This window comes from Astatotilapia calliptera, chromosome 23, assembly GCF_964374335.1.
Source record: "Astatotilapia calliptera chromosome 23, fAstCal68.1, whole genome shotgun sequence".
NCBI classification, from domain to species: domain Eukaryota; kingdom Metazoa; phylum Chordata; class Actinopteri; order Cichliformes; family Cichlidae; genus Astatotilapia; species Astatotilapia calliptera.
In genome coordinates, this window is record NC_137443.1 from 43,239,879 (window position 1) to 43,264,948 (window position 25,070).

Sequence of the window (25,070 nt, forward strand, 5' to 3'; positions counted from 1 at the left end):
GCTGGAAGTCAGGACGGCCGTTCTCTGGATAAACCTGACAGCTGAGGTGGAGAGCAGGATTTATCCACAGACGGCTTCTTCCAAGCAAATGTCCTGAACACACCTGAGCTGAGGGTTACACAGTGTGTCCTGTGTGATCTCTGCTTTATGGTGGTTGAATCTCACAAATGTGACCATCAGACCTGACGACTTATTTGTGATGTTTTAATTAAAAATATCCTGGGTGAGGTGTTTGGGGCCTGTCCCATGAGGAGGAGTCTCCAGGGCAGACCCAGGACACACTAGAGAGGTTATATCTCTCAGCAGGCCTGGGAATGCCTCAGTATTGTCCTGGATATGCTGGAGGAAGTGGTTGTTTAGGGAGGTCTGGGATTCTCTGCTTAGACTGCTGCACCTGTGACCCGGGACCAGATAAACAGGAAATGGATGTTTGAAATTCAAAGAAATCCTCTTTTAATAATGAGGAAAAAAGACAGCAGGAGATCCATCGCAACTAACAAAACACTTCAAACACATCAATGCATCAACTTTAATCAACTTCATTTGGTTCAAATGAAGGAATCTAACAAAGCACTCACTAAAATGAAACACCAGTTAGTTTCCCGAGCTCAACAGGTCGAACAGCTGAGTTTGGTTTGCGGTGCAGTTTTTATTTCTTCTAGATAACTTGGGTTATTTGCACAGGAAGGTTTTTTAAATGTATTTCTTAAGTACGATCTTATATGGGGGTTGATTTTATAGCATAACAGAATAATGTAATAACTCTAATAGAGTATAAAACATTTGCAGAATGAAGTACAAGGTGAAGAAAAGTCAGAACGTCCCTGTTTGAAAATACAGTCTCAGAAGGTCAGAGATGGACAAATTCAGCTACAGAAACATGTGGCCATTTTTTTAAAGCCATAGAGCATATTACAGACGACACAAAGAGCAAACACTGTAAACTTCTAACCACAGACCTCACACAGCTCACACACGTCAGAGTGAAGCTGTCATTTCCTGAAGCTTCCACACAAGAGAACTGGCAACAAGGTGGAGTCCTCATGGATCACTAGCAGAGAAATGTGGGTGGGTGCCAGACCACATGGACTCGACTCACTTTCTTTCATACAAAGGAGCAGACTAATGCTGTCATCCTTAAAGACTAACTAGAAACAAGCAGTGCGCTCGCATCGACTCGACTTGTTTTGCAAGTTTGAAGTGAGATGGTACTTTGGAGTCAGCCTCCCGAGATGATGGCTGGTTTTTGAAAAACATCTCATATTTATACAATGAGCAGCAGACTTTCCTGACTTGCAGAGGTCAACGTCCTCCTCAGTCATGCGCCATGAGTGGCACAGATACTATTCATCAAATAACTAACATGGCCTTGATTGTTACTCCAGAGACTTATCTGCGATGTAGCTTTATAGCATTTTCATTAGCAATCGTATGATTTGTGTTACAATGACCTTTGTGGACGGGCCCGGACCCCCAGGCCTCGTCCGTGATGCCGACGGTGAGCGCAACGTTTTTGTTTTCTTGCGCTTAAAATAACCTGATCAGCGTTCTGCGGACGGTTTGTTTACATTTCTCACATCTGTGATTGTTCACACGGGTTGGACACGAGCAGAGAGGGCTTTCAAGATGAAAAAGCCAACGTGAAACTTTAACGGACGACAAAGTTTTTCAATCAAATCTCCGTCACACCCTTCCTTGACCTCATCACGTTATCCACCTTAGTCAAGGAACAGTGGTTCGGGAAAATATGCATTTGTTTTTTGGACTACTTTAAAACGTATCTCAACTAGTGATGTGCGGATCGATACTGAAATATCGATTCCTCCGATACCCGTCATTGTGTCCGGCCCCTTGGCGTGCACACTCACAACAATGGCTGAGCGTAAACAGAGTCATGTGCAGACGTATTTTACCTCCACGAACAGCTGAGACGTGGTTTGCCATACATGTGGCAAGAATGTGAGGTGTTGTGGTAACACCGCTGACCTGGTCAAACACCTCAGAGTGAATCATATCACAGAATATGACGAGCGTATGTTGAGGCGAACTGAAGAGGAGGAGAGGGAGAGGTGCTGCCAGGGCAAGACAGACGTCTCTCACGGAGTCCTTTAATGCTGCAGGCAGGCAACAAATAGCCACAACTTCAGGTTTTTCATTTCTATATGATAATTCTGCATCATTAAGTGATAAGAACAAGTAATCTGATGTCCTGTGATCATTACGACGCTATAATTTGAGATAAAATAAAAGATAGAGTAAAAAAAATAAGTTTTTGTACAGAGTATCGTATCAGATCAGTATCGTCGATACCACCCTGAATTTTACTTGGTATCGGATCGGAAAGGAAATCAGTGGAAATCAAATCCTGCTTCTACAGGTGTCCAGTTCATTCACTCTGACCCCTCCAGATAAGCGTTGCCAGTTCTCACTGTGCTGTAGATCACATTTTCTTGTGTTTGGGGTTATAACGGTTACTTTTGAGGTCTGTGTTATAAAGCAAGTTAATCCTGAATTTAACTGGAGAAGACAAATTCCCACTGCGTGGTGTAGTGCACAGCCAGGCATTCTTTACATTAGTTCGTTTGACAAAACCAAAAAGCCGAAAGTATTTACTTGGAGTTTGGTTTGATGAAATAAGTGCCAGAATCAGTGAATACAAATGATTCCAATGACATGAAAACTGGTGGAAGGACAAATCCCTCAAGAAAAGCACGACTAGCACATTAAGTTTGTTTGTAATCATCATCATCTCTAACACCATGCGCACAACAGTGATTTTGTTACAGAACACTAAGATAGTAAAATCTGGGAAATGATGATATTTCTTTCCAAAACTTCCTGTCTGGAAGACATTAAAGCTGCTGTGCCACCTGCAGCTTCTTTCAATCTATGTTATGTGAATATATCTTTTTTTTTTGGGTTTGAACATCCATTCAAACTCACTCTCTGCCTAGCAAGTCTCATTCCCTCATTTCCTTGGGGTCCAGCTTCACATACGTGGCACTGAGCCTTTTCCTTTGTCACCTCTTTCTGCTACATGCCTAGCCTCCCAGTTTCTTGGTCTATTTTCTTCATTTCGCTAACTACACTTCTTTTTCTTTGTAAATCTCTTCCTTCAAATACTTTCAAAATCACTTCTGTGCAGAGAAGACGTCAAACCCCTTCTTGGCAGTTTATCTCAATAAAGCTGTACTATCCCAGCCATCTGGTAAGTCTTCCCTACTACCCAGAGCCTGTTTATACTCCTGCATGTCTCTGCCTTCACTCACTTCCTCTTCTTGATGTCCAAACTCATCCTTCAAACTACCATTTGATGCTGCATAGCTGCATTCTCCCTGACACCTCCTTGTCTCCTGTCTTTTTGATTTCACCTTCTGCATAATATTTAGTTGCCCTGTGTGCAGCTTCCTCCACTTTCATATATTTCTACAAGTTCCTCCCTGTTCTTGAAGTATGTGTGCACCACGGCCATTTCCACTTGGAAAATCTGCCCCACATCTGTCTTTCTAGATTTCTCTCCTAAACACCACACCTACCCAACACCTCATAACCTCTGTTCCCTTCACCTAAATGTCCATTGAAGTCTGTGTCAATCACCACTGTAGTATGTGGTCTCTTGCACACAAAATGTGTCTACCCTCCACCTCCATAATATGAGTCCGCCAGCCCTCCCATTGCCAGTCAGAGTCCATAACAAGTCAAAAACATAAACAGCTCGAACGTATTATTTATTTAAAAGAGAGAGAGAGAGAGAGAGAGAGAGAGAGAAAGAGAGAGAGAGAGAGAGAGAGAGAGAGAGAGAGAGAGAGAGAGAGAGCTCAGTTGTCCTTGCTCTAGCATCAAGAGTCAGTGACTGGCTGTTCACTGCAGGCTCAGCAGTCCAATGGCCGATCAGCAACAAAACAAATAAAAAAATAAGACACGTTCTTGATTATGACAACAAACCACATCCAAAAAAATATGACAGCAACACTTTAAGTTTTGTGTGCATTCATCATGTGCAACTCTGCAGAAAGTCTCATGTCAAGGATGTGTGGACAGGGGGGCTATTAAAAAGTTCCAGTATACAGAATAGAAAACCATCAAATGAATGAAATAAAATCTGTTGTCACAGTGGTTTTTGAAGGAACAATTACTTCACAGATGGACAGCCTCATTATATTTTAGTTAAATCTGATGATACACACTTCACGTCACCCTAGTTACATGTTTTTATTTGCCATGTGTATGTTATCCAAGGGAGGAAGAAAATGAAAAAGAAAACTTTTGATGTGTCCAGACATTTCTTCACATCAGCTGCCAGCAACCAGTTTCAGCATGTACAACTGTTGCAGTAAGTGTGCTCATGCAGACCAACTATGCTGGTCCACTGTTCTTAATGGTGCTGCATGTTGAGAAAGAAGTGAAACAAATGTTTTGTTTAACAAGTCCACTAGTGTTAGAATAACTTGGCATTTCCAATCTGTTTCTGCTGTAGTTCAATGAAAGGTTTCAGTTACTTAAGTTTGAGAAAAACCAAAAAAAACGTTGGCCAGCTTCCCTCAGGGTCACTCCACGGTTGATGACATGGTCCACTATTGTAGCTCTGATGTCATCAGCAATTCTATTTCTTACTCTTCTTACCCGTCCTCTCCCCCCTCCTCGTCCTCCTCTTGCTCCTCCTTGTCCTTGTCGTCCTCTTCATCCTACTTCTTCACCTCCACGTCCTCTTCCTCGGCCTCCTCTCACTCTTCCTGCTCCCTCCATTGTACTCCACACACAGAGCTTACCTGTATCATAGTGCTTAGGCTGATTGCAAAGTGAACTAATTATCTAAAAAAGCTTTCACATGTGGCAGTGTGCCAGACAGTTGACAAAATAGTGTAAATAATGGCCATAAATGTGTATAGTTTTGCTAGGAGTGCGTTGATCATTTGGAAATTGAGTGCAAAGCAGTGAGTTGTGTTTACAGTTCTGCAAAAAGAGTGCTGTGCAGTGGATTGTAGCTACAGGTTTGCAAAGTGTGTGTTACAAAATTGCAAACTGAGTGCAAAGCAGTGTTTGTGCTTTTAGTTTTGCACACTCAGTGAGTGGTTTTGCTATAAGTATCAATAGTTTTAGGAATTGTGCTGTAAGAATCACAGTTAGGGTTTAAGCATTCAGAAAAACCTGTAATAAACGCACACGCATGCGTCTTCAGCATTACTGGGTTTCTGCAGCTCCTGGTTTCCTGTTTAATACATTCACACAAGCAATCAAACGCTATGAATCGTTCCACAATGTTTGCAGTCACTTTTCTTATCCCTCCTGACTCAAGAGCATAAAGCGATCTACGTTAGCTCTGGGAATTCTGACGGTCGTTCAGTAAATCTTTGTTTAATCTCTTTATTTGCTTTTTGGAGAAGTGAAGGTACAAAAACCTCGTCAATCAAATTTGCTTCGGTGGACAGAAAACAGCCGTTGTAGACTGTTTGGGGTTACCTTTTATAAGTATTGAATTTTCAAAAGTGAAGTCAGTTCTTCTGACCAGGTTCAGACCAGGATGAACACAAGTATGATACTGGACCCACTAGAGAACTGGTCCCAGCTGTGGGTTCACCTCCTCCTGCTGAACTCATAGGACAGACTCTAATGTAGCATCACGTTCATCGGTCACTCCTGACCTCCTGTGAAGCATGACGGATGTGTAATTAATGACTTCATTATTTGGGGCATTATTGCTCTAAAAATCATATTAATAGTATTATTATTATTGTGCTTTAGGCTGCACTGATAACGCAGAGGTCTCTTCTTCCTCTGGGCTGTTTAAAGGGCCAGTTTGTCCAAAGCTGTGTATATACCAGCTGCTGTCAGGCTTCAGATGTCTGCATTAGTCCACAGTCCACTGTTTGTAAGCCATTGCTTTACTGCAAAAGTTCCCATCTACTGTAAAGAAATGGAGATAAGCAGGCACATAATATGAAAAGGCATGCTGTAGCTGACTTTGTCTTTTCTGATCCATCGGTTTGTGTGGCTCTTTCCACAGGAGGGACCTAACCCACACTTTATTTACTTATATGATACGTTTAGTGGAGTGTAGTGCAAAATACACAGTGTTTACTTTTAATTTAACAACATGAAGCTGCATCAAGTTTCCATGGTGACTGCTCAAGAAATTCTGCATTCATAAATAAACATCAGACTGTCAAAAGAGCTCATCTGTGCGAGACCACCGAGCTGAGAGCATTTTCAGGTCCAGATCCCCCGTACGCCATCGTTGGAGAGCAGTTGACGTTTTTCTTCCTGACTTTGATTTGAACACGTTTAAATGGAAAAGAGTCAAGGAATCTATAAGCCTATCAGGGTATGTGACGCTTTTGCTTTTACTGCATTTCAGTAATTTGAAGAATTTGATGTCGTTTTAAAAGTTGACAAACTGAAAATCATTTTAAGTAACAATGACTAAATTGCTATTTCTTTGACAGGTGTTGTTCAACACACCGATTTATGAAACAGCTGTAAAGATCTGCTGGTATCTTCCGGGCTACAAGGCTCAGGTTAGACCCAGATTCATGCAAACCAAAGCTGACAGAAAATATCAGGTCATTTCTGAGGACCTGAGAGTGGTGGTGATTAAATGTCTCCTTTACTTTTAGGTTGCGGTAATGACGGAGTTTCTCAGACTTCAGCAGGAAGATCTAATTCCACCGAACCTCACTGCTGAAGATCTGAGAGATCTTTTGGTGGAGAAGAGCAGGGAGACGCTCAGAGAGCAGTGAGTTACTGTCACGCCTGAAAGTCTGTTTGTGATGACGTGTAAGTGCTGAGAGAAAACCTCTGCTTTGCTTTCTTTTGAAGGCTGTGGGAGTTTGAGTTAGAGGATTTTGACGAAGAGGAAGCCAAACCTCTTCTAAGGCTGGTAAGACGAGAAAACCCACAAGACTTTTTTTTCATTACGTGCACATAACCTTTACACATAAGCGCACTGTAAATGTGTTTTCTGTTTCAGGTGTGGGCGGTGAACGTCAGCAATAAAATGAGGGACGTTGAATTTGAAGCCAGGTTGCTTCTTCAGTTCCCAGAGGCCGTACCTCCTAAATTTCAGTGAGTCACATGTAACATACAGTTATTAACCCTGTAAGACCCAACCCATCAAAAAACAGCCAGAAAATTCAGATTCTTTGGAACTGAGATGTTTATCAACCCTTTAAACAAAAGCCACACATGAGTTCTTTGCTATGTCATGTTGTGTATGATTTACTTTTATTGTGTATTTATTTTTTGTATCACATTTGATACACTGGGTGTTTTTGGCAACTTTGTGTTAACGACAATGTTAACTTTAGACTAAAAAAGAGTTTTGTCCACAACATTTAGAAATTATAGCAAGTATTGATCATGTTGATGAGATCGAGGTCTCAGAAACTCATGTATGCTACAAAGGTGGTTACAGGGTTAACAGTCCAGCTACAGTGTTTCAATATTTAAATGATGCTTTGAATATGTTTAACAGATAACTCTTATCATGTTTTTCTACAGAGCACCTAAACTCCTCAGCGCGGTGAAGGATTACGTTGAAATCCTGAAAAAGAAGCAGCAGGAACAGCCTAACAGCAAACTGCTCACCGCGCAGGAGGTAGTGGTCGAGGTAGTTCCCCGCGTTCTCCAGGGCTTCTGGGAGCTTCCTCCTCGTCCCCTCCTAAACATGGCCTCCCAGAGTCTAAGTATCCTCTCCACCAGTGTCACCAAGGCCACTTTAGATCGTGTCTCCAAGAGCCTCACGGCGATGGAAACACAGGCCGTCTTCACCCGCTCTATCCGAGACGATCTGGTCGACAGCATCCTGACGGAGATTAGACAGAAATTTCCTGAAGAAATTCTGTCTATCCAAGTTGCAAACTTTGCACCCCTGTTGCTGAAGACCATTGCTGATGTAGCAAGGATCCGGATATGTGAAATCTTTGAGCCCCCTTCAAGTCCTGATGTGAAGAGCACAAATGGTGAGCGCTCCTCTGACGGCCTTTCAGTGGCAAATGTTCCACCAGCCGAAGAAGCTCTGTCAGAAAGTGTTGCAGAGCCCGACGTTCCCTGTGAGGAACTTCTTTCTGAAAGGGCATCCAGTCTGAGTACTCGAGACCTTACGATCGAAGGAGCTCTGTCAGAAAGTGTTGCAGAGCTCGACGTTCCCTGTGAGGAACTTCTTTCTGAGAGGGCATCCAGTCTGAGTACTCGAGACCTTACGATCGAAGGAGCTCTGTCAGAAAGTGTTGCAGAGCCCGACGCTCCCTGTGAGGAACCCTATGGCGAGTCCAAATCCTGTGTTGAAGGTGAAGATCATATGATCAACGGATCTTGTTCTGAAATTGGGCCGGTTCCTGATGTTCCCTTTGAGGAACCTTTTCCAGAACCTGAAGCCAGCATGAAGTCCGAAGACCGTCAGATCAAGAAGAAGAAAAAGGGCTTCTTCAAAAGACTGAGAAGTCTGTTCTGCTGCTGTTGCAGACCAAAAGTCACCGACTGACACTGAAGCTGTGACCCAGTGTTGGTGTTGCAGTAACTCTAAATATGTAAATATGTTCCTTAATGATTGTTCTTCATGTTTTTGGGGGTTTCTTTAGTTTTCAGTGGGCTGGGTGTTTTTTCTCCTCCGTGTTCTTTACTTGATTCTTGTTCATAGTTCCTGATTTGTTTTCCTAGTTCTTGTTTCTTAGTTTGTAGTTTCTTGAGTCCACCTGAGTTTCCAGCAATAAAAGCTGCCGATTCAAGTTTCATTCCACGTAAGAGTCCTGTGTTTGGGTCCTACTACCTGCCTGTCACAGCACACCATGACAGAAACTTTATAAACTCATTCATATTTCTACACGAGTCTCCAGCTATGTTAAAGATTTTTTTTCTTTCAAACATTTGTAAGAATCTCTTATGGTTCTCAAAATACTTCCACAAGTCCAGTAAGTGTAGTGCAGTAACATATTGATGGTATTATTTTTAATAATTATTTATTATTTTTAATGCACTTTGAACTGAAACTGGTATATAAAATGTACTTCCTGTAGAAAATGCAGTGTGAATGCTAATAGCTGAATAGCTTGAGTTGAATTTTTATAATTGCTGAAATCTTTGGTGAAAAACATGTTACAGTTTTTGCCCGTTGCTTGAACACATTTTGCAAAACGTCGTTCATTGTGCCAAAACTCTAAACACAAGTAAACATGACACATCAAAATATACCGTTCACATCTGTGCCAAACTGAAACTCTGCTGTCAAAACCTAACATTCCTCTGTCAAGATGTAACTCTGTTGACAAAATGACACATACTTGCATCACATGCAGATCAGATCAGGGGGACACACTAGTCTACTTCATATAAAACACTGCAGTCTTTCATTGTCATTGTTTATTCTGAAGGCACATTTTCAGGAGACACAAACAACCAAAAAAAGCAAATAGGCCTACTCAATATTGTCCACTGCAGCACCATCAATTCAGATAACGCAAAACACAAACATAATACAGTAATAGAAAAAACACTATACTGTACACACAAAAAATCATGACAATTGTGCATACGTGGGCTCATGGATCCCGCCGTCTGTTGGGGTCTGGCCACAGGACCTCATCGACATCGCAAGCAGTGTCTTCTCCCGCTGGGCACCGGGGAAAATATCCTCTTGCATGTCGAAACCATCCATGGATTGCTGTCACCTGAATGTAAATAGAAATATATGTGGTGGCCCCTAGAGACAAAACACGTACAAACTCCAAAGCACATTTCTAGCTTGAACTGAACTTCCAAAACAGAGCTACCTAGAACAGCGGTCCCCAACCCCCGGGCCTCGGACTGGTACCGGTCCGTGAGTCGTTTGGTACCGGGCCGCGAGAGTTGAGGCTCAGGTGTGAAATGTCTGGTTTTCAGGGTTTTTATTGCTTTTCAGCGTTATTTTGTTATCGTTTTTATCATTAACTCGGTTTTCCTGGGTCTTTTCACGTGTGTTATGAATAAATCTTCTTTTTCGGTACCGGTACTAGTTTTATTTTGTTGTATTTATCCGCGACACCTTAAAGGCCGGTCCGTGAAAATATTGTCGGGCATAAACCGGTCAGTGGTGCAAAAAAGGTTGGAGACCGCTGACCTAGATCACGTAAATGACACAATTGAAAGCATGAAAGCATATGTGTATTGTTTGTGTATTTATGCACAAGCATTCATATATATTCAAATCATTAAAAAAAAAAAGTTCATTTGCCTGTTACTACCACACACCAAATCTGGTCGTGGTACTTGGTGAACTGAGAGACACAACAGCAGAGGTCACTATTACAGTTTTTGCCCGTTGCTTGAACACTATAAACCCATGCTCAGAATAAAGTAACACAACGTGAAGCTTTTGTTACCATACCTCAAACACATGTACCCATACCTTAAACAAAAGCGCTGCTTTGCACCCCAGTACCAATTATGCAACACTCCTACTCCTTTATGCAACACACCTACCCCTTTATGCAACACACATGGTCCTGCATGCTACACTCTATTTCATACATAAGACACTTCGCTCACAAAATGAAACTTCAGGGTGCCATTCGGAAAACACATGTATCCAAAATACAAAACACATCGGATAATTGCAACCACTCAAATACACACCTGAAGGCACTTACTTGCAAAACCGAACACCAATTAGCCAACTACAAAAAGCCCTCAGCGTAGCCATTTCAAGAACTTTGCAAGCATGGATGGAGGGAGAGCAAGAGGAAGAGGAAGAGGTAGAGGAGGAGGAGGAAGAGGAGGAGAAGGCCGAAGAGGCCATGAACGGACCCATATTTCTGATGAAATAAGAGCAACTTTGGTGGACCATGTCATCAACCATGGCCTGACTATGAGGGAAGCTGGGCAGAGAGTCCACCCACATCTAAGCCGCTTCACAGTGGCATCTGTAATACGAACATTCCGACTAGAAAACAGGTATGTCTTCACCTCCATACCTTCTGCTCTACTCAGATGGTTTCATAGCACTGTTCTACAGTATATCACATTACCATATCAAGTGTACGGGGTGCTAATGCTCCTTTTGCAGCCAAAGTGGCTGATTCCTTATATTGAAGTACAGTGTTGTACAGTGGATGACACAGTACATACAGTAAAGTACTGTAAGAAAAATAAGCAAACCGATGACAATATGTGGTTGTATTCCTCCAGAATGACCCGAAGACCTTCTGGGGGAGGACGGCAACGCCTGTTCACACAACAGCAGGAACTTGCCGTTGTGGACCTAGTGAGGGCAGACAATGCCATCCGTCTCCACCAGCTACGACGGAAAATACTTGCAGACAGGCGAGTGTTCAGCAACATAAACCATGTGAGCATCACCACCATCAGACGCATCTTGGGTAAACTCAGCATCACCATGAAGCAGCTCTACAGAGTCCCATTCGAGAGGAACAGTGACAGGGTTTCGACATGCAAGAGGATATTTTCCCCGGTGCCCAGCGGGAGAGGACACTGCTTGCGATGTTGATGAGGTCCTGTGGCCAGACCCCAACAGACGGCGGGATCCATGAGCCCACTTATGCACAATTGTCATGGTTTTTTGTGTTTACAGTATAGTGTTTTTTCTATTGCAGTATTACAGTTTTTTACAGTCGCTAACAAGCGTTTGTCCAAACAGTTGTCACATTTGCAAAACTCTAAACACAATTAGCACAGCATCGGTCTGTTGTGGCCATACCATTCACACATTTCATGTCGTGTTCACCCAATATGCAGTCAGTGAACACATTTCCACAATGCTTACATTTTCTTAACAGACAAGCTATACCTCCCAGCAAAATCATGAACTGTTTTTGTAGTATCTACGAATGTTAACACACAACATCCCACAATAGCAAAAACAATATCCCAAACCTTAGATACAGTATAAAAACCTCTGCTTCTGCAATGATATGTCGGTGGATCCGACATACCAGGCGGTTTTATCCCAGGTGCATCGACTTGGATAACATCAGATGTGATGTTGATGAAAACATGTGGCCTAACCCTGAAGATCGCAGAGATTAGATGCAAAGTTTTTGCCTTTTTTTAGCCCCCCTCCCCCCCTTTTTATCTTGGCTTTTTGCTGTTGTTTTTTTGTTCAGAATGCTCTTGTGTGTTTCATGGATATTTTGTTCACTGTAAGCAATACTGTAAAACTTTCTCTGTCCTATCATACCGTGTTTCTACTGTACCTCCTGTAGTAAACAGTAAAGAAACAAAAACTTGTTTGCTTTTTACTGGAATGCTTTTGAATGTGAACATTGCTGTACATGTGGACATACAGTTACCAACCAAGACATTTCTGGTGTCAATATGGTGGATTGCATGTTTCGCATGCAAATACCTGTGAAACTGAAACATAAATGTCTATGCAGTTTTTGTAATGTCAATAATAGCCAGTATTTTGAAACCTGGTGTACTTTGATTGACTGCATGTACCTTGTGAAGTGAAAACAAGTGTTATTCTTTGACAGACTAATTTCATTTTGAGTCAGATTTATAGTGTTTTTGTACAGTTAGTGTGTGCAGAGAAAGATGTGTTCTAATTTTGAAATGAGGAGTTAGTATATATTTAACAAAGTGTATTTTTGGGAAGGATATTATCCATTTGGCCAATTGTGTTTTGTAGGTGTGGGTCTGTGTTAAGAGTTTAGAAAAGGTATCTGAAGTATGGGTAGGCACTTGTTAGCGACTGTAAAAAACTGTATTGTGTTGTGGTTTTTTTATTTTTTGCTTTATCTGAATTCATGGTACTGCGATGTACACTATTGAGTAGGTCTATTTGCGTTTTTGGTTGTTTGGAAATGTGTCTCCTGTAAATGTGCCTTCTGAATACACAATGGAAATCAAGGACTGCAGTGTTTTATGTAAAGAAGACTAGTGTGTTCCCCCTGATCTGTAAGTGTTTGCATATGATGCAAGTATGTGTCATTTTGTCAACAGAGTTACATTTTGACAGAGGAATGTTAGGTTTTGACAGCAGAGTTTAGGTTTTGGGAGTGGAGTTTCATTTTGGCACAGATGTGTATGGTATATTTCCCAGTGTTGTGTCGTGTTTACTTGTGTTTAGAGTTTTGGCACAATGAGCGACGTTTTGCCAAATGTGTTCAAGCAACGGGCAAAAACTGTAATGCTATAAAAGAGGCCTTTGCAAGACATGCAGTTGCCGAGACTGTGGTATCGGACAACAGGCCGCAAGTTTCATCAGAACAGTTCAAGCACTTTGCTAAAGAGTACCAGTTCACACATGAAACGAGCAGCCCCAGGTACCCCCAAGCCAACGGGGAGGCAGAACGCGCTGATCGTACCATTAAAGACTTGAGAGGACTGTGACTACAGCAGAGCACTGCTAGCGTGCAGGGCCACCCCACTGGAACATGGGCTCTCACCGGCACAGTTGCTCATGGGGAGACACCTGCGTACCTCTCTGCCACAAGCTGCTGCGAAGCTGGTGCCAAAGTGGCCCGACCTACAGGCTTTTCGCGAGAAGGATGAGGAGGGGAGGCGTGAGCAGGCAAAACACTACAACCGCAGACATAGAGTCAGGACAGAAGGTGTAGATTACTACTGAAGGAACCACTGGAGCAGTAGTTGGACCTGCCAGTGCTCCCAGATCTTATGTGGTAGAGACAGACAGGTTTTCTAAGGAGAAATAGGAGCCACCTCACACCAACAGGGACTGTTACCAGATCTGGTCGAGCGGTGAGACCTCGTGTAAGATTGGATGTGTAATTCTCTGAAGTTATCCATTCAGGCCCTATTCAAAGCTGGCTTAGGCTGTTAGAGATGTTTACAATTATGTGTTTCGTTTAAATGTAAGTGAACAAGTGAGAGATGTGTATCATTTTAACGTATGATAATGCTCTGCATTCCTGTTCTTGTGAGCTGAGTGAGTCATTGTGAAGTATGTCTTTAGCTAAAAGGAGGTGTAGCAGGAGACTACTGTACCCATAAGGCTGTGTGTGTGTGTAGCTTGTATCAACAGTTGTAACAGGCTAAGCCACCTGAGACACTGCATTGAATGATTGTTCCTGTCTTAATGGTTTCAGCTCAGATGTTCTGCTTTTTCCTTTCAGTAGATCAAAGCAGCTCGTGCTCCTTCTGCTTCCAATTTAGAAGAAGAAGAAGAAGGCGAAGGCTTCAGCGAAGTGGCGTTCATGGTCTCAGTGAACAGTCACGGTCACACACTGCATGTGGTTTTAAAAGCAACATGTCTGTTCACCACAACAATGGAGATGTGTAATATTAGTGCAGCTACGGTTTGTTCTTGAACATCAGTTCTGTTTTCTACTTTGATCACTTAGACCAAAAAAGTGTTGTTTTCAGATTCTTTCTTTTACATCTATAAAGCACCTGTTCATTTTTTTATTACAATTAGTTTCACATGAATGTTAGTGTTTCCTTTATGATCTTTTAATGCTTACACTACACTGTACACGTCTACATTAGAGACATTTCTGTTACCTGTTTCTGTTGACTCAGAGTTGTGAAATGTTCTTTTATTTGATGCACAATATGAAGCTCATAATTTTCTTACAAATAAAACTCTAATGACAAACATGAACAGCTGTGCTTATTTCTGAGACATGAGTTTTTGAATGTGTTCATATTTAGACAGTGTGCATCTGTCTGCTGAAACTGTAATGGTGAACCTGAGGTGATGGTCAACAGTAGTGACAGTCTGCCGCAACTCGAACTCAAACCCCGCTTTGTTCTTTAATTATAGGCCTTTTATAGCCGTTCATGACATGCACACACACATAAAGCACTTTGCCTCACCATGAGAATGCAAGTTTACCTAACCTAACCTTAAAGTATCTGATATAGGATAGAAAAATGAAGCAACCAGAGATTTAATGATGAAGACTCTGGGTTCTGTAGTTCACGTTTTACAGTCCCGAATGACTCTTTGCATATGATTTATTGAAGAGGAGATTAGAATGCACTTTACATTTAGACTGTTGCTGTTTCATTTTTTACATTGTTGCCGTGTTATGTCATGAATAAGGTTCACCTGCTGGGGGTTTGATGGATCAGCTGGACAATACAGTCAAAGACAGACTTCATTCATCATATGCAAGAATCCTAGTTGGATTTTTGTTGTCACTCATGTTTTTGAACCAAATATTGAAAACAATTCTGACAGACTGGATACCTGGTCAGGGTGTACATTACCTTGTACTCAAGCATCCCAGGACAGAGCCCTGCCCCACCATGAGCCTGGGTGGATACGTGGTTATAATATAAAAGGACCGATACTGAATATGAATATTTCATGAAAACTGAATTATAATACAAATTAGTAATAAGGGTTTCTCTGCGCCCTTATCTACCCCATACTCAAAGAGCTGCGGGCAGAGAGGGTGACAGGAGAGGATGGCACTGAAGAGAAGATGCTCGGTTTCTGGAGTCTCCTGGTCCTGTCAGTATTAGTAGGATGCATCTGCTGTCTTCTCGTGGATGCTCACCTACCTTGACTCGTTCCAGCCTGGTATGGATTTCCCAACACTGCGGACAGTGGCCCACGTCAGAGACATTTAATATTGATTACATATGTCTGAATTGCTAACCCTAACCCTAGCTCAACAGACCACAATGCCCTGGACTGTCAGTATTATTACATGCTGTGAACATAAGTAGCTTTGATCACAGTTTATATTGTAAAAGAGAAGGAATATTGAAAAAAAGATCAACATTGTGATATTATTTCTTCCAAACTGACCAGAAACATGCTTGTCAGACTCTCACAGCAAAGGATCAGACTCACTGTGCATGACGGCTCAGGCCAATGATGTCTGTTAGATTGTCAGTTGTTTAGTGCTTCTGTACAGTTAGGGTCACCGTCTCTATTTCAGAATAATTAATATGTGGAAAACACTAAAAGTTGATTGTCTTCCAATATTCTAGCATAATTAAAAAACTTTGACTTTAAGTACATATTATTAGTCCTAATGCCAGCATGATTCTTCATAACTCCTGCTTTGAAATACTGAACTTTAAAATGTACCTGATGAAAGATCATTTACAGTGGCACTCTGTCAGGATCATTCTGACTGTAAGATCACTGTATTAATCTGAATCCTTCTGAAATGTGCTGTGAATGAATGCTGATGCAACTCACTGTGGGAAAGCTGTTAATAAAAGGAATCTGTGACACATGCAACACATTCACAGAGGAAGAGGACACAAAGGGAGGACACGCAGAGGCTGTGTTGAAGTCAGAAATCCAAATCTTTATTAAAAAACAGGCGGCGGTAACAAACAGGAAGACGAGCAGTCCATCAAACAGACTACAGGGTCAAACATACAGAGAATTCAAACAGCAGTAAAAAATAACTGGACACTGAAAAACTTAAAGCAATGTGTGACGCAATAGAAGGAAGCAGCGCAGTATATTCACTGAATTATCATCAATTACAAAAGAGAAAAACGACGATTTCTAAGGATTATTTTCTTAAATGCAGTTAGAGTGTGGCTGGTAAAGATGGAAACATACAGAATGTAAACTGTGTGAGTTTGTGAACTTTGTTAGTAACAAATGAGGTAAAAACCCAAAACAGACAAAACACAGAAAGAGGCTCTCAGTATTCATTCATAATTAGAAAGAAACATTCTGGTCGTGGATTTTTACAGTCTTAGTTCCGCTCGCTGTCATCATTATAATCATCATGATCAATGGCGAGGTCCTGAGGTGGGTGGGGCTGTCTCTGGTGATGTCACCATGAAGGAACAGCATCTGGCACGTGTTGGTGAAACATCCCAGTACACTGGTGTAGTTTCCTCTCCAGCTGTTTGACACGTGACACTTGAACATTAAGGGGAAGAAGAAGAAACAGTGTTAGGTCAGGTGACCACATGGTTTCTAAAGTAACTGACAGGAAGTAACCAGGCCGTTAGAAATGGATGGCATGTGTGTAGAGTTACTGGAGTTGGGTAACTCTACTTACCAAAAGCAGAAGCACACAGATGAAGGATCAGATGCTGAATGTTGCAGGAACATGCTCATGTGTGGTGGTCATTCAGTGCTGCTCCGGCAGGTTACACAGTCCAAGACTGATATGCTGCCCATCTGAGAGTTTGAAAACACACATGCAAAGATTTATTTTGTATTACAGTCAAAGTTGGATGTTCATTTTTGTCCTTTAAAAATGTTTGTGTATTTGAAAGCACTAACATTTAAGGATGACTTGGATCGTCTCCTTTAAAGGGGAGACAAGTGTATCCACTGATCCACGTCACTTTACCTGGATGATGACTCCTCCGCCCTCACTCAGAAACACTCCTAATATAACCAAGCAAATAAATAATATTGAAGATTTACATCATTACAAAAACAGCAAAAACATCTCCCTTTGATTCTATTTCTCCATTCCTGCTGAACATCAGGCAACAAATATCTCAATAAATCACAGTAAAATGTAAAGCACATGTTTTCTCTGCTTTGTCTAACCTCTGCAGAGCCTCTGTCAAGAAAATCATAACTGTAAGCATAAAACAAATATACATTTCATAACACGTCACTGGACAAACCTCGGTCAGTTGATTTCCTCTGTGCAGTGCAGACGAACATCAGTCAGCAAGTGACTCTGCTGGTTCTTCTGAGGAAACACCACCGTCTCTCCACACCGTCACCATCTGTGAGCACAAACTGCTGCTCTGCTCTGCCAGCATGTAGGAATCACATATCACACACACAGGGGTGAAGAAACATCAGAGCTCAACTTTGGATACTTTAGATCTTAACAGATCAAAGCAGCTCTTAGTTTCAACAATCAGACAAACAATGATACCAAACTGATTCTGTATGAATACAATATGGTATTTTCAATACAGGTGTCAAATTCATTTATTAAAACTAATACAGATATATGTATATTTTTTTTGATAAATTAGTTTGCTAAATTATAAGAATATATATATATATTTTTTTTTCATTTAACAATTGCAACTGAAAGAAATTAAATATTGAACAAAAATATATTGTCACATTCTGAGCATGCTCAGCACGCTGACAGACTTGAAGTTGCTACAGATTTTAAGAATGTCACAGGCTGGGTCTCTGACCCAGCGCTCTGAGTTCATTTTTGTATTTGTCTCATTTTGATATGTGATTAGTTTTGTGTCATTTCCTATCTAGCTTTAGTTTAAGCTGTTATTTATTATTGTTCCCTTGGTTTTCTATGTTTTGGGTTCTTGTATTATTCTTCACGTATTAGGTCTGTTAAGTTGTGTTGTCATGTCTAGTTTTAGTATTTCCCGTTTTATTCTGACAGTGTCATGTGTTCTTTGTTCATTGTATTTAGCTTTCCTCCTCCTGGTCCTGTCATTTAGGTTTATGTCAGTCAGCTGTTTCCCCCATGTGTCTCCACTTCCCCTGATCACCTCATGTATGTATTTAAGCCCTCTGTTTTCTGCATGTCATTGTCGGGTCGTCTGTTTACCTCACCTCAGTCATAGGTCTAGTTTTCGGCTGTTATTTCCACGTTAGTCATAGTCTTAGCCTGTTTATTTCCACCTCAGTCATAGTTATAGTTTTTGGTCTCAGTACCGTTTAGTATTTTGTTTCTTAGTGTCTTGTCAGTTTACTTTGGTTTCCTGGTTTACTTCTGCCGTCATCTAATAAAGGATCACTTTTTCTGTTCAACCTTCAACTCCTCGTCCTCATCTGCTTTTGGGTCCTGTTTCCATTACACACCGGCGCACCCCGCCGTGACAAAGAAGTGATAATTATGGGGAAGAAACTTCTCTTGTTCGTCCGTTTAATCAAACATTTGATGCCTCAGCTGTCTCAGTCTATAGCGTTCTGCAACTACAACTAACCTGAAGCTTGGATTTGGCTGCAGGTGCCCCTGTACATCCTTCTCAGATGTGGGTACCAGTTAATCCCACTTCTTCCTGACCTTTGCTTCATCACAAGACCAAAGGTGGCATCCCGTGTCACAGTCTTATCATCATCCAGAAGAAACATTTGAAGAAACATCATGGAGAAGAAACATTTACGCGCCTCCTGGTTTTGTTTTCTGATCCTGCGAAAAGACTGAGGACAAAGCCCAGAGAACACGAGATACACAACATTCAGACTCAACAGCCTCCATAAATGAAGAGCACCAGGTTGGTTCAGTTATAGTAGATATGAGCATACTTCACATTACTGGGTATGAATAATAATGAGGAGGCAAACTTTGAAGATGCAGAGCATGATGTCCCATCATCAGACTGTAAACAAACATCCACCAGGCTTCTTTGTTGCCAAAATTGATGATTCTCCTATCAGGGATCAGTAGCGTGTATTAACGTGTGGTATAAGCAGCAGTCACTGAAATATTACTGTTTCAGATAAGAAATCTAGGACATAAAAGCCAGGGTGGGAGGGATCTCTGCAAACTGACTTACCTCTGCAAGTGTGAAGCTCAACAAAAATCTGACTCTCCAGTCACAGATAGGGGTGGGTATTGATAAGATTTTCACGATTTGATTCCATTTTCGATTCTGTTTAACGATTCGATTCTTTATCTATTCTTTTTAAAAAAGGAGAACACTAAGGTCGATTAGCTTAGAACTTTGTTTTATAGCTTCTCTTTGAACAAGATATAAATTTAGGAGTAACATGGCCTTACAAACACAGCAGTGAGATCTTAAGAGATCCAGCCTACGGCTCTTCAATGGGGTGTCACAGGGTCCCCAGGAAAAGAAATTGTAAATGTAAAATAATAAAATAAATATTCTTCTGTAGCAATAACAAAGTATAACATAAATTAATCTGTAGCAATTACACAAGAATATCCAGTAATGTCCCTGTGTACAAAAGGCCAGCCAGTTCGCAGAACTCATGAACGGAGCCACATCTGCGGAGTAAGATATCAGCATACTGCTGCCGTTTAGCCAATGAGCGGTGAGGCAACCCATTCTCTTCGCCAATCAGAAGACACAATTCTACCTCATCACTACGCACACGTCGACGCAGAGAGTTCGGTCGGAGCTGCAGGTGGGAAGAGTCAGCAGAGTTTACTCACCGTGTGGATTTTCGTTCCTTCTAATGCTGTTAGCGGTGTGCGTCCATGAGACTGTAAGTTTCTGTGTTTTATCGTGTTTGTTCTTTGCTGCGGCCATTATCCTCCCTTGTTTAATCCTTGGCGCATACTTTGTTTACCGATTGTTACTGCCGTTTACTGCGAAGCAGCCTCTGCCGTGCGGTCATTAAGGGACCGTCACTAATTTCTCATGTTAGCTCTGATGTAAAGTGCCTAGTTAGGATTTATGTAAATAGTAAAATTAGCATTTGTTGACACTCCCTTATTTTGGTTGAATGTTCCACTATCCAGTATTGTTTGTATTGTTGTATTACACATTTAATTCACTCTGTTCACATAATTATGGAAGACTTTTATGTTCTTTCCAACAGAAACCACACCATCACTCACCACACGGCATATAGCATTTTACAGCCTGTTAAATCCCCTCACTCACATTATGGATGTGTGCTTCGGATTCTTGTTAATAAATGAGTGAACGGCAGATACCTGAGTGGCAGTGGATTTTGTGGATACGCCATCTGTTCTTATCGGACAACCCTGTTGAGATTGTGGATTCATAGAGTCAGCACCTTATCATCTACATCATTCATAGTCAGGAGGTCAAGTCCATCCCTCTTAAAGTGACCTCCTCCATTACACCCTGCCTACAATTAAACACATTCACTTACCGAAAATCAGGGGCATCTGCTGTGGCAAATGGGTGCAAACCTTTTACCACAAACTTAGTCACTGCTTCGTCTATCCTGGCCTGAAAGGACACCGGTAGACTGCAGCAACAACTGCCAGCACCTGAGCCAGCCAGACTCTGTCTCTCTCATCATGGTCACCTAAATGCACAGTAATAGCAGGTTTTGTAATAAGGCAGATCGCGCTAACATAATATGCACTGTTAGTTGATTATTTACCTGCCGCATTAACGGGAGAGGACGTGCAAACGTTACCGCTGCTGCTGGGTTGAGATTCACGAGATTCATTTAAGGTCATCGCGTCTTTTGTGAGCAAATGCTTTTGCATATTCGTAGTGTTTCCTCCCTTAAATGAAATATCCACTTTGCAAGTATTGCAAGTTCCCCTGTTGTCATCCGTTCTCGTAAAGTATAATCAAACTTTTGAGCGTTTGAGCCGCTTAGGCGCCGTGTTTCCTGCCAGGTAAATGATGCTCCGCAATGTGGTGACGTCATTCGGGGCGACTGGAATTGATAAGGGAATCGTTTGCAAAAATGGCAAACAGTTCCAAGGAATTGAAACAGTGGGAACCGGTTCTCCACAAGAACCGGTTTTCGATACCCATCCCTAGTCACAGACAAACAAAAACTCCAGCTGGGAGATAGAAAACGCTGTCTGGGTCTTGCTGGATGTTGCTGGTCAGAGTCCCACATTAGCAGAGTGCTTCTTGGTCCCACTGACCCATGTGGACAGCGACTGTGGAGAACTGTTCTGGAAAACAGAAAAAGACAATTAAAATAACAAAAAGCCAAACAGGATTTCCACAAAGACTCTCTTGGAATCAGCAATCAAAAAAAATCACTGGTTCATATTTCAATCAAATATGAACAGGTTCCTTAACTGTATGCAGTTCAGATCTGATTTAATTTAATTTCCTTCACACAGCACATTCGTCCAGGCTGACAGGTAAACATAGAATTAATCTCAGGTAACATGACTCATAGTAGAGATTCAGTAAGAAAGATTGCAGGCTCTAATATTATTACCACACAATCCAAGGACACACCAACAGCTCCGATTTGTAGAACTATTTAAACAAATGTCTTCTGAATATTCAATTCATGTTCACAGTGGGGGGGGGTGTAGAATATTTCTAACATTTTGAGTTATTTTCCAGTGTTAGAAAATCAGCACTGCTCAGTGTTAGCCATTTCTCCAGGCTGGAGAAATTGATCAGGAGGGCTAGCTCTGTGGTCGGCATGAAGCTGGACACTCTGGTGACAGTGGCAGAGAAAAGGACATTAAAGAAACTGATGGACATTATGGACAATGCCAGGCATCCTCTGCACACGGCCATAAACAACCAGAAGAGTCTGTTCAGTGACAGGTTGCTTCTCCCCAAGACAAGAACTAACAGACTTAAAAACTCCTTTGTCCCACACGCCATCAGACTGTTTAACTCCTCTCTGGAGGGGAGAGGGAGGGGAAACAGGAGGACAAAGGAGGGGGGAACAACTAAGCTGTAGTGCCTCTGCACCTCACTGTGCAATACCTTGTGCAATACTTTTGTAAATAGTCAACAGTGCAATAGACTCAAGACTTGAAATGTGCAATTCACTTGTATTTTTATTTTTTATTCCTATTTATTCTATTTATCCCCTTTGTATATTTTATTTATATTTGTTTCTGTATTTATATATGTGTGTGTGTGTGCGTGTGTGTGCGTGTGTGTGCGTGTGTGTGCGTGTGTGTGTGCGTGTGTGTGTGTGTGTGTGTGTGTGTGTGTGTGTGTGTATATATATATATTTATATATATATATAACAATTCTGTAACTGTAACTTCGGTCGTTGCTGTGCTTTTTTTGGAAATCGAATTTCCCAGAGGAACCCACCCGAGGGATTAATAAAGTTCTATCTTATCTTATCTTATCTCTTATCTTGTTAATCTTCAAAACTGACTAGGTTACTTTTAAACATATAACACTGTCAAAAGTGTTAATTTAACACTCAACAGTGTTGTATTTAACACTCAGAGGTGTGGACCCATATAGACACTCTCCAGTGTTAATTTAACACTGGAGATTTTGCTGTGCACACTCGAGAGTCAGGCAGCTTAAATGTGTTTGTCTTCATCTGTAGTTACGTTTCATTGGCTGGAAATGTGCTAACTGGAATCCTTCATGAGTCCAGATGAACAAAAACAAGTGTTTACTGCTCCACGCTGCACGAATCTGAATCAAAATCACTCAGACGCGCCCACGTAGGCATTCCACTAAAACCATGTGACCACCTTCACCTTTAAACCTGTCGTGAATATAATTTTAGACTCTTCACTTTATTTTGAAAGAACAGATTTGCAGGAAGTGCGGCTGCTGCAGAAACTTCACTTTTCACTGGCTTTAATCTTGAAGGTTTCTCCAGATGTGGAACATTCATGCTAAACATTCAACATCTGACGACCGTCTCCGTGTAAAACACTGACAAACTCAAACTTTATACGGTAACTGACAGATTTATTCCTCCATTTTCAGGCATTTCACAATGAACTTGGATTAGTTTGATGATTTTATTCACGTTGGTGAATAAAACCAGCCAAGAGGCTGATTCCTGCAGAGGAGGAGGCAGAGTGGAGGAATCTGCAGGTTCTGTCTCTAACACACAACCAGAGCTTCAATCATAACGAGCACATAATAAAACCATGATCCCCCCTGATCGACTCTTTTAGCCTGTTTCCTCTGGATCGAACAGGATCTAACAAACCCCAGCTTCTGCTGGGACACTGGTCATCATGGGAGGAAAAAGATGGCTGCCGTGTTGCTGTTTCCTTTCTTACACCAGGGTTATACTTCCTGTATCTGTGGGTCTGAGTTTTTAATCAGAGGATGAACTTAAAGCTTTCAGTCTGCTCTACAACCCACCACCTATCCACACGTCTGCTAAGTGGACTGGAAATCAGTAAAACTTCTACCAGGCTTTAGTAAATATTGCATTAAGATGAGCAGACAGATTTTAATCTCAGCATCGTGCACACAGATTTTTCAGGACACTGGAAGAGTTCCTGCCGTGGATTTAGATGTTAGTGTTGTGTGGATGATCCCATTCTGTCATCTTTGTGTTACTAACACTGATGCTTTTACACTTTAGGACCCTCGAGACCTCTGCTGCTCAGCCGTCCTGATCGCTGCCTCCACTTTAACCAGAGGCTGTAACCTCTGATCATTTCACCTGCACCGGCAGTAAAACTCTTCTCCAGAACCAAACGTGCCATAAACCCATCACAGCTTCATCATCAGCTCAGTCTCAGCAACATGCAGACGACCGAGCAGCAGAAACTCTGCAGGGAACGTCTGAAGTCTGTTCTTCAGTTTTCCCAGCTCACTGTTTATTGAACATGAGACAGAAAAATAAATTCACCTTTAATGTGAAACTTTTATCGCCTGTGACATGTTTGCAGGAAGTTTTCATGCTGTGATTTAGTGTCACAGCCATAAATATCACACAAGGTAGTCAAAGGAGCTTGCAAAGAAAAGCGTCTGGACTTCTTTAAGTTGCTTGAAGACGTTTCACCTCTCATCCGAGAAGCTTCTTCAGTTCTAAGGTCAAATGGTGGAGAGTCCCAGATATAACCCTAGTGGGAGTATCCCCCCACAGAGGGACAAAAGGACCCCCTGATGATCCTCTAATCACCTGAGCCAAGGTGTGAAATTGGGTGTGGGACCCAATCAGCCAGAGTTTCGGGTGAGTTCATTGTGAAACCTGGCCCCACCTTGTCATGCGAAGTCCAGACGCTTTTCATTGCAAGCTCCTTTGACTACGATGACCTGGATGACTGAGAACCTTCACAGACAGATCACACAAGGTAAAAACTACAAGTCCCAGCATCCTCTGTGTTTAGGGAGGAGCAGTGAAAGTGTTGATCCTCCGTTCAGAGCAGCAGGAGGAGGAAGGTGGAGCTGAGGCAGGCGAGTGTTAACATGAATATGTTTCTTCTTATGACATAAAATAATTCCACGCTATTCGTGTCTGTGGGTGAAACGTGAGGCCGGTCGGCTCCTCTGAGCGCTGGTTTCCTGTAAGTAGAGAGGAAGTGAGTTTAGCTGAGAGAGCAGGAGGAGAGTGAGAGCTGTGCTGAGGCAGCTGAGTGTTAACACCGCTCTGACATTACTGTGTCTCTGTGGCGGGAACAACAGGCTCCGTCAGTGGAGGCAAAAATAATCAGACTTTGGTTTTTCAAAGGAAACTACTTTATGTTGGGAGAAGCCGCGCGCTCATTGGATAACGACTTGTCAATCTCAAGTTATTAGCCAATGAGCGCGCAGGTTCACAGTAAGACCCGCCCTTATCACGACGTCTTTAAAACTAAACGTCCAAATTCATCGG

The 25,070-nt window shown here is 41.9% G+C and overlaps 2 protein-coding genes and 2 long non-coding RNA genes across 6 annotated transcripts in view; 3 read left to right on the forward strand and 1 right to left on the reverse strand.

Annotated features, from left to right (window-relative positions):
• The window catches only part of LOC113017716 (NACHT, LRR and PYD domains-containing protein 12-like), a 1,242,929-nt gene that overhangs the window by 158,592 nt on the left and 1,059,267 nt on the right, over positions 1–25,070 (forward strand). The window lies entirely within an intron of this gene.
• LOC145423972 (uncharacterized) lies at positions 6,782–8,729 on the forward strand. The gene is made up of 2 exons (XM_080296813.1): positions 6,782–7,062; positions 7,498–8,729. Exons 1-2 carry the CDS (start codon positions 6,950–6,952, stop codon positions 8,477–8,479), a joined length of 1,095 nt encoding a protein of 364 aa, XP_080152939.1. The 5' UTR covers positions 6,782–6,949; the 3' UTR covers positions 8,480–8,729.
• Positions 16,203–19,796, reverse strand: LOC113016621 (uncharacterized). 3 transcript variants are annotated; one of them, XR_013904928.1, is made up of 6 exons: positions 19,384–19,796; positions 18,811–19,257; positions 17,521–17,651; positions 17,165–17,272; positions 16,938–17,059; positions 16,203–16,795 (listed from the first exon to the last, which is right to left on the reverse strand). It is a non-coding gene; the product is annotated as an uncharacterized LOC113016621 (long non-coding RNA). The 3 variants fall into 3 exon arrangements; XR_013904929.1 differs by having other exon boundaries at positions 18,811–19,027; positions 19,133–19,796; XR_003271272.2 differs by having other exon boundaries at positions 18,811–19,796.
• Positions 19,944–20,505, forward strand: LOC145423999 (uncharacterized). The gene is made up of 2 exons (XR_013904947.1): positions 19,944–20,056; positions 20,393–20,505. It is a non-coding gene; the product is annotated as an uncharacterized LOC145423999 (long non-coding RNA).

Bases quoted from the DNA above. Each gene is read 5' to 3' on its own strand.
- LOC145423972 (XM_080296813.1), top strand. From the start codon at position 6,950: ATGTGTTTTCTGTTTCAGGTGTGGGCGGTGAACGTCAGCAATAAAATG. The intron at 7,063-7,497 runs GTGAGTCACATG...GTTTTTCTACAG, and splicing joins GCCGTACCTCCTAAATTTCA to AGCACCTAAACTCCTCAGCG.